This window comes from Carcharodon carcharias, chromosome 17, assembly GCF_017639515.1.
Source record: "Carcharodon carcharias isolate sCarCar2 chromosome 17, sCarCar2.pri, whole genome shotgun sequence".
Lineage (NCBI taxonomy): Eukaryota > Metazoa > Chordata > Chondrichthyes > Lamniformes > Lamnidae > Carcharodon > Carcharodon carcharias.
In genome coordinates this window covers 48,680,581-48,693,191 of record NC_054483.1, presented here as the reverse complement: position 1 = coordinate 48,693,191, position 12,611 = coordinate 48,680,581, and the positions used below count along the sequence as shown (strand labels likewise).

The 12,611-nt window shown below is 41.3% G+C and overlaps 1 protein-coding gene across 3 annotated transcripts in view; it reads left to right on the top strand.

Moving 5' to 3' along the window:
* Positions 1 to 12,611, top strand: part of slc22a15 (solute carrier family 22 member 15) — a 120,527-nt gene that overhangs the window by 69,543 nt on the left and 38,373 nt on the right. For all 3 annotated transcript variants that reach the window (XM_041210209.1, XM_041210208.1, XM_041210210.1), the window contains exons 4-5: positions 3,919 to 4,083; positions 5,311 to 5,440. In XM_041210209.1, the coding sequence (XP_041066143.1) occupies positions 3,919 to 4,083; positions 5,311 to 5,440 (295 nt within the window). The remainder of the gene's footprint in view (positions 1 to 3,918; positions 4,084 to 5,310; positions 5,441 to 12,611) is intronic.

Below are 12,611 nucleotides of genomic sequence, written 5' to 3'. Positions count from 1 at the left end.
CGTCCATTAACTTTGTGCCTTTGATCTCGATTGATAGCTATTTGGAGGCTTTTGAAATATAATACTGCAGACTTTTCTTAGCACCTTCACTTCCGGAATTGATGCTTACTCCATGGACTGATGGAATTACATGCACCTGTGAATCACATTTTGCAGTTGATGGTCTCTGAGAGTTTTTCCCCTTTTATTATTTTCCAAATACTTGTGCCACCAGTAATTTTTGTGTCTTTCTCCTGTGTAATTCTAGATGGAATAAACTTGCATTTATATAGTGTATTTTATATCCTCAAGACTTCCCAAAGAATGGTAAAATCAATAAATTTATTTTTGAAATATAGCCAGTGGATTTATTTAGGTAAACACAGCAGCTAATTTTTCTATTTTCTTACTTGTAAATAAATCCAAATGTCAGATTTAGCCTGAAGGAAATGGTATGACTGGATTAAGTAAGAACATTGTTCAAGGCCTTTTGGTGCATTCTGCTTTAAACAAGAGAGAGCTGTTGCTCCCTCATCTTGCACATCTTGAGACACAATGTATGTTTTATAGCACATATAGCACATGAAGCAAGTTTTGCTTCAGATAAGACTTGGGCCCATATCTTGCAGTCAGTGTTGAAATGGGTGCATCTGATGCTGACTGCGATTTAATCAGCCCAATTACCATTTTATGTTAGAGCCTTTGCACCTTTTGATGCTGGTTCCAGCAGGGATGCAGGGACAAACAGAGTTGGGAAGCAAATTGTTGAGAGTAATTCCAGTTCAGCCACACCTCCTTTTCTCATCACGAACTGAAGACACACTCCATAAAGCCTGGCTTCAGATCATTAACTTGCAGTGTTTTAAGTTGAACTGTCAACCCCAACAATGCACAATCCCCCCCTCACATCCTTGACAGAGTTCACTCTCTTTCACCTACCGACAGTGTTCACTACCCTGCCTCAACCCTCAACAGTGATCACCCCCTACACAAAAACAGAATTACCTGGAAAAACTCAGCAGGTCTGGCAGCATCGGCGGAGAAGAAAAGAATTGACGTTTCGAGTCCTCATGACCTTCTTTCGAAGGGTCATGAGGACTCGAAACGTCAACTCTTTTCTTCTCCGCCGATGCTGCCAGACCTGCTGAGTTTTTCCAGGTAATTCTGTTTTTGTTTTGGATTTCCAGCATCCGCAGTTTTTTTGTTTTTATCTCTGTGATTACCCCCTCCCTATCCTCCCCTCCCCTTGATAGTGCTAGCCATCTTCCTTACCACGTTGACAGTGTTCACCTCCCCCCTCATCTCTTGACAGTGGTCACCCCACCTCTCTCTCCCTGGGGCACCCCTCCTGCCTCACCCCCTGACACAGGTCAACCCCATCCTCGCCCCCTGACAGTGCACAGCATCCCCTCACCCCACAACAGTGGTCACCCGCCTCCCTCACCCACCCCCTCCCCAACAGTGTTCAGTCCCTGATGTGGTTGACTCCCCCGCTCAACCCCAACAATGTTCAGCCCCCAAAGCCCCTGGCAGTTCACCCCCCCCTTCATTTCTTGACAATGTTAGCTCCCCCTCCCATACCGCTGACAGTGTTTACCTTGCGACAGTGTTCACCCACCTCTCTTACCCCCTACAGTGTTCACCCACCTCTCTTACCCTCTACAGTGTTCACCCCCTCGCTCACCCTGACGGTGTGTGCCCCCTCTCTCACCCCGACATCCTTCGCCCCCTCGACACTGCTGACTCTTTCAATATCATCAGAACAGGAACCAGGGATTCCAGAAGGTGAATGAGTAGATGGGGCGCGGGAGTAGGTGAACATGGGATAGGGGTGTGAATGGTTCCAAGTGAGGGGGAAGTGAACGTTGCTGGGAGGAGGAGTAGCAGGGGTTGTTAACATTGTTGGGAGGGGTGTTAATATTGTCGGGTTGGGTGATCGTTGTTTGGGTGGGGGTTTGAGCATTGTCGGAATGGAGTGCCTGTTTGAACACTCATAGAAACATAGAAAATAGGAGCAGGAGTAGGCCATTCGGCCCTTCGAGCCTGCTCCACCATTCATTATGGTCATGGTTGATCATCCAACTCAATAGTCTGCCCCCGCTTTCTCCCCATATCCTTTGATCCCTTTTGCCCCAAGAGCTATATCTAACCCCTTCTTGAAAACATACAATGTTTTGGCCTCAGTTACTTTTTGTGGTAGTGAATTCCACAGGCTCACCTCTGGGTGAAGAAATTTACCCTCATCTCAGTCCTAAATGGCCTACCCCGTATTCTTAGACTGTGACCCCTGGTTCTAGACTCTCCCACCATTGGAAACATCCTTCCTGCATCTACCCTGTCCAGTCATGTTAAAATTTTATAGGTTTCTCTGAGATCCACTCTCATTCTTCTGAACTCCAGTGAATATAATCCTAACCGACTCAATCTCTCTTCATATGTCAGCCCTGCCATCCCAGGAATCAGTCTGGTAAACCTTCGCTGCACTCCCCTCTATAGCAAGAACATTGTTCCTTAGATAAGGAAAGCAAAACTGCACACAATGTTACAGGTGTGGTCTCGCCAAGGCCCTGTACAATTGCAGCAAGACATCCCTGCTCCTGTACTCGAATCCTTTGGCTATGAAGGCCAACATACCATTTGCCTTCTTTACCGCCTGCTGCACCTGCATGCTTACCTTCAGCGACTGGTGTACGAGGACATCCAGGTCTCGTTGCACACTCCCCTCTCTCAATTTATAGCCATTCAGATAATCTGCCTTCCTGTTTTTGCTACCAAAGTGGAGAACCTCACATTTATCCACATTATACTGCATCTGCCATGCATTTAATCACCCACTCAGCTTGTCTAAATCACACTGAAGCATCTCTGCTTCCTATTCACAGCTCACCCAGCTTTGTGTCTTCTGCAAATTTGGAGATATTACATTTATTTCCCTCATCTATATCATTAATATACATTGTGAATAGCTGGGGTCCCAGCACTGACCTACTAGTCACTGCCTGCCATTCAGAAAAAGACCCATTTGTTCCTACTCTTGTTTTGTGTTTTGCTGGTTTTATACCTGGTATGAAAATCTCGAAGTTAACCCCTGTAAAATTACGGTAAGTAGAACACTTGGTTCTGGCCATCTAATCCCACTGCCGTTGGAATCACGTCCGAGTGGGAGCGACATTTGGAGACAATTCCAAGGCAAGATCTTCAAAGGTGGGAATTGGAAACCCTCATGAGAAAAATGAGGTTTCAGTGAGACTGGTTGACTCACAGAGGGACTAACATCTGGGTGATTTCATGAGACTTCCATAGAATCTCCCTTGGTTGCGTCTGTCATTTACTCTGTAATGTGGAGTGTTTCACAGCTGGTCTGTTAATTCACATCCAACTCATACTTACCCTGAATGTTAGAGTATAAGATACATATTGAAAATAGTTTTAACTTTCTAAACTTGTGTTCTTGGAAACTTGGAAACTTGTGACTTTATTCCAAAAGCAGGTGTTTTGAATCTCAACCTTTATCTACTTTAAATAAAACGTTCTTGGTCCCTAACTGGATCTCCCCCAATGTCCCACGCCTGGCCAAGGATCATAACGGAGCATAACATACTTTCATGTGGGTAGAGTAGTAATATGGGCAATGTTGAATTAATTACAGCCAGTGCTCCCTCCATAGGATGTCAGGAATAGCTGACAGTTGTTGCTAGATCCCTTTCCTGCTGCCCATCACTCAGTTGAACTACTCACACTGTCCAAGTCTTAGTTGAGCCATTCCATCCTCAGCGGGCGTACATTGAGAAATAATGCACTGAGCAATGGTCAATACAATCATCCATAGCTGGAATGGAAAATGGACTAGCTGCATTATAATGGGGGTTCCTTGATACTTGAATGGCCTGGTCTCTTTAAAGAAATCTTGCAAACAATCTTCCTTTTTATTTCTTTCAGGCTTGTTCCTTGATGTGGTATTTGGGTTTATCACAGCACTCGCTCCAAACTATGAAGTCTTTGCAGTAACCCGACTCCTTGTCGGGCTTGTGAATGGTGGGATGTCCCTGGTGGCTTTTGTACTGACACAAGAGTTTGTGGGAAAATCCTACTGGGCTTTGACAGGTGGGTGCCTTGGCAGCACAGTCTGTACCTCTGTTGCTCAGCTTCTCGCTATCTTCCTTCAGCTCTGGAATTTGGGCAGTTGTTCTGGCTCCCTGATAGTGTTTTACCTTGTTGTTTCATTTTTTTTCTCCTTGAAAGGTGTGCAGACTAATATAGTCCCTGTAGTAGTTGATGTGAAATGATCTTCAATGCTGCAGTTGGAAATTCTGAACATTTATTTTTTCTCTGATCCTGTGGAGAACACACTGGGATTGACATGTAGATGAAGAATTTGCTTTATCAACATGTTCCATCTTGTATTTTTTCTGAAGATTGAACACAGTTGAATTTATAACAGTTTGGTAGATAATTTTATCATGAACCTTATGAAAGGGGTTGGCAGAAACAGATCCAGATAGATCACCAGAAGTCAAATTTAAATTTATTGGGGAAGATTATTTAATAGCAATGTTATAGACAGTAGTACGTTTGGTAGATTGGTTCTTTGCTTACCAAAAGTGGCCAAAGGGCTTTGAATGTACTTGATATTGGAGAAGAATTGCATTGGAGTACATATGCATAAATTATTGAAGGTGAAAGGTCAGGTTGAAAAAACTTGGTAAAAAGCATATGGGAGATAAATTATCAATGGAGGTATAGAGTATAAAAGCAAGGAAGTTATGATGAACCCTAATAAAACAGTGGTTCAGCTTCAAATGGAGCATTGTGTCCAATTCTGGAAACTATAGGATGTGATAGCCTTACAGAGGGTTCTGCAAAGAATCATGAGAATGGTTCCAAGATGAGAGATTGAAGAAGCCTGGCTATATTGGAGAAGCTGGAATTCTTCTTGGAGATGTTCAAAATCAAGAGGGTTCTAGACGGAGTAGATAGAGAGAAACTCTTCCCATTGGCAGAGGGGTTAAGAACCAGTGTCCACCGATTGTTGGTTCTTTTGCCAATCACTTTCAGTGACATAAAAAGCTTTTTCTTATGCAGCAAATGTTTAGGATCAGGAATGCACTGTCCAAGAGTCTGGTGGAGGCAGATTCAATCATGGCTTTCGAAAGAGACTTGGATAAGCACCTGAAGAGAAAAAAATTGCAAGGCCAAGGGGAAAGAGTGGAGGAGTGGGATTAGCTGAGTCGCACTTGCAGAGAGCTGCCTGGAACATGACTGGCGAATGGCCTCCTGTGTCGTAACCTTTCTGCGATTCATTGCATTTTAAATTTTGTTTTTTTTATTCAGGGTCACTCACCAATTTAGTATTTGCGGTTGGAATTGCTGCTTTCTCTGTTATTGGCTATTACATCAGAGATTGGCGTGCCCTTGCTGCTGTCGCCAATTGTCCTGGAGTCGTGTTTTTCCTTCTTTTCATGTAAGTTCTTATTTAAATGCTTAAACTGAGAAACTTAGCTAATATTGCGTATATTGGGGAATGATCATGAGTGAATTGGTTACAGGCACAATTGGAGTAAATCTATTTATTACAGACTGAATATATTTACATAATGCAGCATAAAGGCCTAGTAAGTTAGTGGCATTTCTCATCTTGGGCACCGTACAGGAAATTGTGAATGTCATGCTTGTTAGGATTGTTAGGAGTAAGTTTCAATATCCTGAACGTCAGATAGTTGATAGCATGTTTTCTAAGTCAAGTCTTCAGATTAAGGGGACAGTGTCGTTGACGGTTTGCCTGCAATATTTGGTGTCAGAGCCAGCACTGGTAATCTAGGCAGATGTGGAGATTTGCAGGGTGTAGTACAGGACTACCAGATTTCACTATGGTTCTTAACTTTAGTCAGCTTCTGTAAGGTTGGGGCTAAGACACATTTGAGAATGTGGAGAGGAAAAGAGTGACCAACTGAAATGAAAGTTGTTGTGTTACAAAAGGCCGAAGCGCTGAAGACCTGCTTTAGGGCCTATGCCAGCACTGCTCTGCACCCGGGTCATTCAAAGGGAACTGGCTAGTTGCGTTTCCCTCTTCTGTTCCCACCCTTCCCAAAACAAGAATTAGAAGAAAACACTCAGCATCTTCCTTTGATAAAATGCAGGGTTTGGGAACTCAAAAAATGTGAGTTAGTAAGAAAAGAGGTAAAGAGCAGAGAAGGAAAGACAAGAGGGAGCATCAGGGAAAGAAAGTGAAAAAGAAATGGTGAAGTATTTTACAAAGATTTCAGGAAGTAGTTAATTTTTAAAACTGAGGTGGGCCACCTGAGAGTAGAGGATCACCAACCTGTAGATAATTAAAATGTGTTGGGGATATTTATTAACTAATACTTATTTGAACGGGAGTGGACCATTTAATCCCTCCCGCCTGTTTCACCATTCAATTAGAACATGGCTGACTATATAAAATTACATAGAATTCGCTGACACTACAGGCCAGTCAGTCCAACTAGTCTGTGCTGGTATTGATATTCCATACAAGCTGTATCTTAACTTTTGTGTGAAGAAGTGCTCCTTGACATAACCCCTCAACAGCTTGCTCTAATTTTAAGATTATGCCCCTTCTTCTGAACTCTACCTAAGAAAATAGCTTCTTTCTACCCTGTCAAATTGCTTAATTATCTTAAACACCACAATTAGATAACCCCTTAATCTTCTATTCACGAGGGAGTCCAAACCTGGTCTATGCAACCTTCCCCTATAATTTGATCCCAGCATCATTCTAACGAATCTGCGGTCCATCCCTTCTAAGACCAGTATATCTTTCCTGCAGTTCAGTGCCGAGAACTGAAAGCAGTTTGTCTCACTGGAGATCCAGAGCTTTCATTGGGATGTTGGAGAGGAGGTGAATTATGAAATGGTTAAGAAAGGATGAGTGGCATAAGAGATAAAAGGAGCTTTTACTATACCAGAAATTTTTTGCGAACCAAATTGGTATTTTTAGTTTTATTTTTCTCTCCCATTTCTCAATTAAAATCCACCTGCAACTCATCTATCAGATGTTTGATGTTAGTAGATCTCTCTGAATGTTGTCACTTTCCTTGAGGCTTTCAGCTTTTCTCCAAAACCTAATGGCATCTGTGAAGTTCATTTCCTACTTTTCATGTTTTCATCATCAATTCTGCTGGTTACAATGACTGTTCATTTCCTGTTTACTTACTTATGATTCAATTTACCATATCCTCTTCCGTTACAAGAATTTTTACTTCAACCAAAAAAAAACTCTGGTGAGGAGGGCTGTCACGTGCCTTTTGAAAGTCAAGATACCTGATTTCCCATAATTTTAATACATCTTCAATCCAAGTCAATTTAACTTGGCAAGCTATTAAGCTACATTGGTTATATCCTTATTTCATTTATGTTGAAGCACTTAATTTTATAATGCATTTGGTCAGTTCTGTACTATAGATGTCAATTTAACAGACCTGTAGTTCCCAGGTTCCTGTTTAGAGTTTGTATTAAAAATAACAATCGTGTTTGGTGTTTTTTATTCGTGTATTTAATAAGTTGTGGCATATTTCTGACAGCTCCTCAAGCCAGTTCCAACATTCAGTTAGCTCATGGCTGACCGGTATCCTAACTCTATTTCCTTACCTTGGTTCCATTATCCTTAATACCCTCGCCTAACTAAAATCTATCAATTTCAGTTTTAAAATTTTCAATTTACCCTCAGTTTTTCACAAAAGACAGTTTGAGGTTTCCTGATTTTCGAGGAAGTGTTTTCTGACATTAACCATGAATGGACCAGCTCTAATTTTAAGATGATCCTCCATTGTTCTGGATCCCTTAACCAGATCACCAAAGCAAGTAGAGGCACAAGGGGAGAGCTGGCTCTAAATTACTACCTTGTCTGTTTTCACAAAGGCTCAGTTTATTGTTCCAGTGAAGCCCAACGCAAACTGGAGGAACAACACCTCATCTTCCGACTAGGGACTTTACAGCCTTCCGGACTGAATATTGAATTCAACAACTTTAGGTCGTGAGTCCCCTCCCCCATCCCCACCCCCTTTCTGTTTCCCCCTTCTTTTTTTTCCCAATAAATTATAAAGATTTTCCTTTTCCCACCTATTTCCATTATATAAAAAAATAAAAAAAAAACCCCACTAGAGCTATACCTTGAGTGCCCTACCATCCATTCTTAATTAGCACATTCGTTTAGATAATATCACCAACTTTAACTTTAACACCTATGTGTTCTATTGTACTATTGTTGTTGACATCTTTTGATGATCTGCTTCTATCACTGCTTGTTTGTCGCTACAACCACACCAACCCCCTCCACCTCTCTGTCTCTCTATCTCTCCGTCCCCCCACACACACACCTTAAACCAGCTTATATTTCAGCTCTTTCCTGGACTCGAACTCAAGTTCTGTCGAAGGGTCATGAGGACTCGAAACGTCAACTCTTTTCTTCTCCGCCGATGCTGCCAGACCTGCTGAGTTTTTCCAGGTAATTCTGTTTTTGTTTTGGATTTCCAGCATCCGCAGTTTTTTTGTTTTTATCAGTTTATTTGTGCTGTATCACTAGAGGGAGCACTTCCTACACATGCTGAGGCAGTGTCAGTTGCAGTCAGTCAGAGTGCTTTTAAGTGCAGCTGGTGTCTTATAACTCATTTTATCATTTGTAACTAGACAGACATCCTAAATTAAGTCATTGAGATGCAAACTGAAACCTGGTATTAGGGAGTAAATTAAAACAGAATTATGCTAGGATTGACAGTTCCCTAAACATTCTGTTCATTTCCCAGTCATTATTATTAAAATTTTCATCAGAAGCACATTGGGGTATTGCTTTTATAATAGGACTTTTTCAGATGCTATCAAAAAGTCTTTCAGAAGCATCAAAATATATGGGCTTACTTCATCTTGCATTATTTATTAACGTTTATTATTTTCTACAAATGAATGTATTTTTTGGCAGCTGAGCTCTCCCAGGATGCAGTTTTTAATTATTGTACCTGCCAAAAGGGCATTTATTCACCACAATTTTCACTTTTGAATAAAAAAAGTTAAATAATTTTTAAAAATTAAATATAAAAACATTGTCTAACGTGGAGCTTGAGACAATGACTCTGGGCTTAAGAGGCCCATTAACTATCAAATAACTAGCCGGGCTATGCAGGAATTGGGATTTGCGTAATGCTGATGCTTCTGCTGGCAACTGGAAAGGCACCAGGATCAGTTGTACAAGGTCGGCTGCTGCAGTGAGGGCCAAGGTTGTATGTACGACTGTCCTGAACTCATTGTCACCAGCAGGAGTTGCAATATTTCACAAAAGTAGGGGACGAAGCAGACATTGTAGTTTGAGGAGGAGGGTGTGAAATATTGGATGGGATAAACATAGTGAAGGAGGAAATATTAAGGTTTTTAGCATCCTTAAAAGTGGCTAAATAACCAGGTCCAGATGAAATGTTTCCCAGGCTGCAAAGGGAGGAAATAGCGCAGGCTCTGACCATCATTTTCCAATCCTCTCTGGCTACAGGCATGACGCTGGAGGACTGCCAACATTGTACCGTTGTTTAAAATGGGAAGAAGGGATAGCCCGAGCAATTGTAGGTCAGTCAGCCTAACCTCGGTGGTGGGAAAATTTTGGAAAAAGTTCTGACAGACAGTATAAATCGTCATTTAGAAAGAAATGGATCAATCAAGAAGATCAGCATGGAGTTCTTAAGGTAAGGTCATGTCTGACCATCTTGATTGAATTTTTTGAGGCAACATAAAGCGTTACTGATGGTAGCGTGTTTGATGTATGTGGATTTTAGCAAGGTTTTTTGACAATGTTTCCCATAGCAGAATGGTCAGAAAATTAAAAGCTCATGGGATCCAAAAGAAAGTGACAAGATGGATCCAAAATTGGCTCAGTAGCTTTTTGTGGTATATATCAATGATTTAAACTTAAAAGTAGATGGATTGATTAAGAAGTTTGCAGTTGAAATGAATATTGGCCATATGATTGATCGTGAGGAAGGACAGGAAACAGAGTAGTGATAAATGGTTGTTTTTCAGATTGGAGGAGGGTCTGTAGTGGAGTTCCCTAGAGGTCACTGTTGGGAGCCTTGCTGCTCTTGATATATATTAATGACCTAGAATGTGGTGTGCAGGGCATAATTTCAAAATTTGTAGATGATGTGAAGATTGGGAGTATTGTCAACTGTGATAAGGATACTCTTGAACTTCAAAATGACATAGACATATTGATGGATTGGACAGACAAATGCCAGATGAAGTTCAATGCACAGAAGTGTGAAGTGATTCATTTTGGCAGGAAGAATGTGGAGAGACAGTATAAAATAAAGGGAGAAACTCTAAAGGAAGTGCAGGAACAAAGGAACCTCGGTGTATAGGTACATAAGTCATTGAAGGTGGCAGGGCATGTTGAGAGAGCAATTAATAAAGCATATGGTATCCTAGGTCTTATTAATAGGGGCATTGAGTACAAGAGCAAGGAGGTCATGTTAAACTTGTATAAGACAATAGGCCTCAACTGGAGTATTGCGTTCAGTTCCGGGCACCATATTTGAAGCATGTGAAGGCATTGGAGAGAGTACAGAGGAGATTCACAAGAATGATCCCAGGGATAAATAACTATAGCTATGAGAATAGATTGGAGAGGTTGTGTCTGTTTTCTTTGGAGAATAGAAGGCTGAGAGAAGATTTGATAGAGGTATTCAAGATCCTGAGGGGCATGGACAGGGTAAATAATAAGAAACTGTTCCCACTCAAGAGTACATCAAGCACTAGAGGGCACATATTCAAAATTATGGGCATTAGGAGCAGAAGTGATGAGAAAAATTTTTTCATCCAGAGGGTGGTTGGAGTCTAGAACAAACTTCCTGTGGGGATGGTCGAGGCAGGTTCGATTGAGGTATTCAAAAGGTAATGGATTGCTACCTGAAAAGAGAAAATGTGCAAGGTTACGGGGATAAGGCAGGGGAATGGCATTAGGTAGGTTGCTCTTTCATTGAGCCAGTGCAGACTCAATGAGCTGAATGGCCACCTCCTGCACTGTTAACGATTGTGATCCTGTGGTTCTGTGAAGCTGCAGACTGCAGGAAGATATCAATGGATTGGTCAGCTGTGCAGGAAGGTGGCACATGGAATTCAATCTGGAAATGTGAGAGGTAATGCATTTGGAGAAGGCAAACAAGGCAAGGGAATACACAGATAGTCAGATTCTGAGAAGCTTTAGAGGAACAGAGGGACCTCGGTGTCTATGTCCACAGCCTCTGAAGGTAACAACACAGATAAGGTAGTTAAGAAGGCATATGGGATACTTGCCTTTATTGGTCAGGCATAAGAGAAGGGAGGCTATGATGTAGCTGCCTAGAACCTTAGATGTACCACAACTAGACTAATGTGTACGGTTGTGGTCACTGTGTTGCAGGAAGGATGGGATCATGTTAAAGAGGGTACAGAGAAGAGCTACAAGAATGTTGCCAGGAATGGCGAATTTAGGCTATGAGGAAAGATTGGATAGGTTGGGTTTGTTTTCTTTAGAACAGAGGAGGCTGAGGAGTGTGCAAAATTTTGAAGGGCCTGGATAGAATGGATAGGAGGAACCTAATTCTGTTAGCAGCGAGGTCAATAACCAAGGGGCATAGACTTAAAGTAATTGGCAGAAGGATTAGAGAGGAGTTGAGCAGAAAATTTTCCACCTGGCAAGGCTCTGGAATTCGCTACTTGAAAGGATGGTGAAAGCAGAAACCCTCATTGCATTTAACCTACAGGGCTACAGACCTGGAATGTGGGATTAGGCTAGATTGTCCTCTCTTGACCAGCATATTCATGATGGACCAAATGGCCGTCTTCTGGGCCGTAAACGTTCTCTGTTTCTATCTCCTGTATCAAATTCTTTAAGCATCTTAAACACCTCAATTAGATCAGCCCATAATCTTCTAAAGTAGCCCATATTGTAAACCCAGACAAAATTTTTCATTAGTTTGTATATTAAAAAAAATTCAGCATCCACCTAACATATTGTATTGTTGGGATTTCCCAAAGCACTTCGCAACAATGAATTACTTTTGAAATGCAGTTGCTGTTGTTATGTAGTTAAACACAACAGCCAATTTTTGTTCAACAATGTGCTACAGACAGCAATAAAATAAATGTTGAGTTAACTTTTTTCTTGGTGTTGGCTGAGAGATGAATGTTTTCCCAGGGCACACTATTTCAGAAGTTGACTTCATTGCAATATAAATTAACAAATCACTTCTAATTTGAGTCGATTAACTCTGCAAAGTGATTCCTCTAATTCTTCAATTCCAACATCTTGTGCATTGCTAATTTTCATGACTGCACTGTTGGTTTCTAATGCCAAGGCTCTAAGCTCTGGAATTTCCTCCCTAAACCCTCCATTTCTCCACCTCCCCTCCTTTCAGTTGCTGCTTGAAACCTATCTCTGTCACCAACTTTTAATTACTGTCCAAATGTTTTCACTCATGGCATGGTGTCAAATTATGTTTGATAATGTTCATATGAAACACCTTGAGATATTTTACTAGTTAAATGTGCTATATAAATGTGAATTGTTATTGATTTATTAAGCATTGAAATCAATCATTGGACTACAGTCTGTTGTAATAAATACCTTCAGCAGC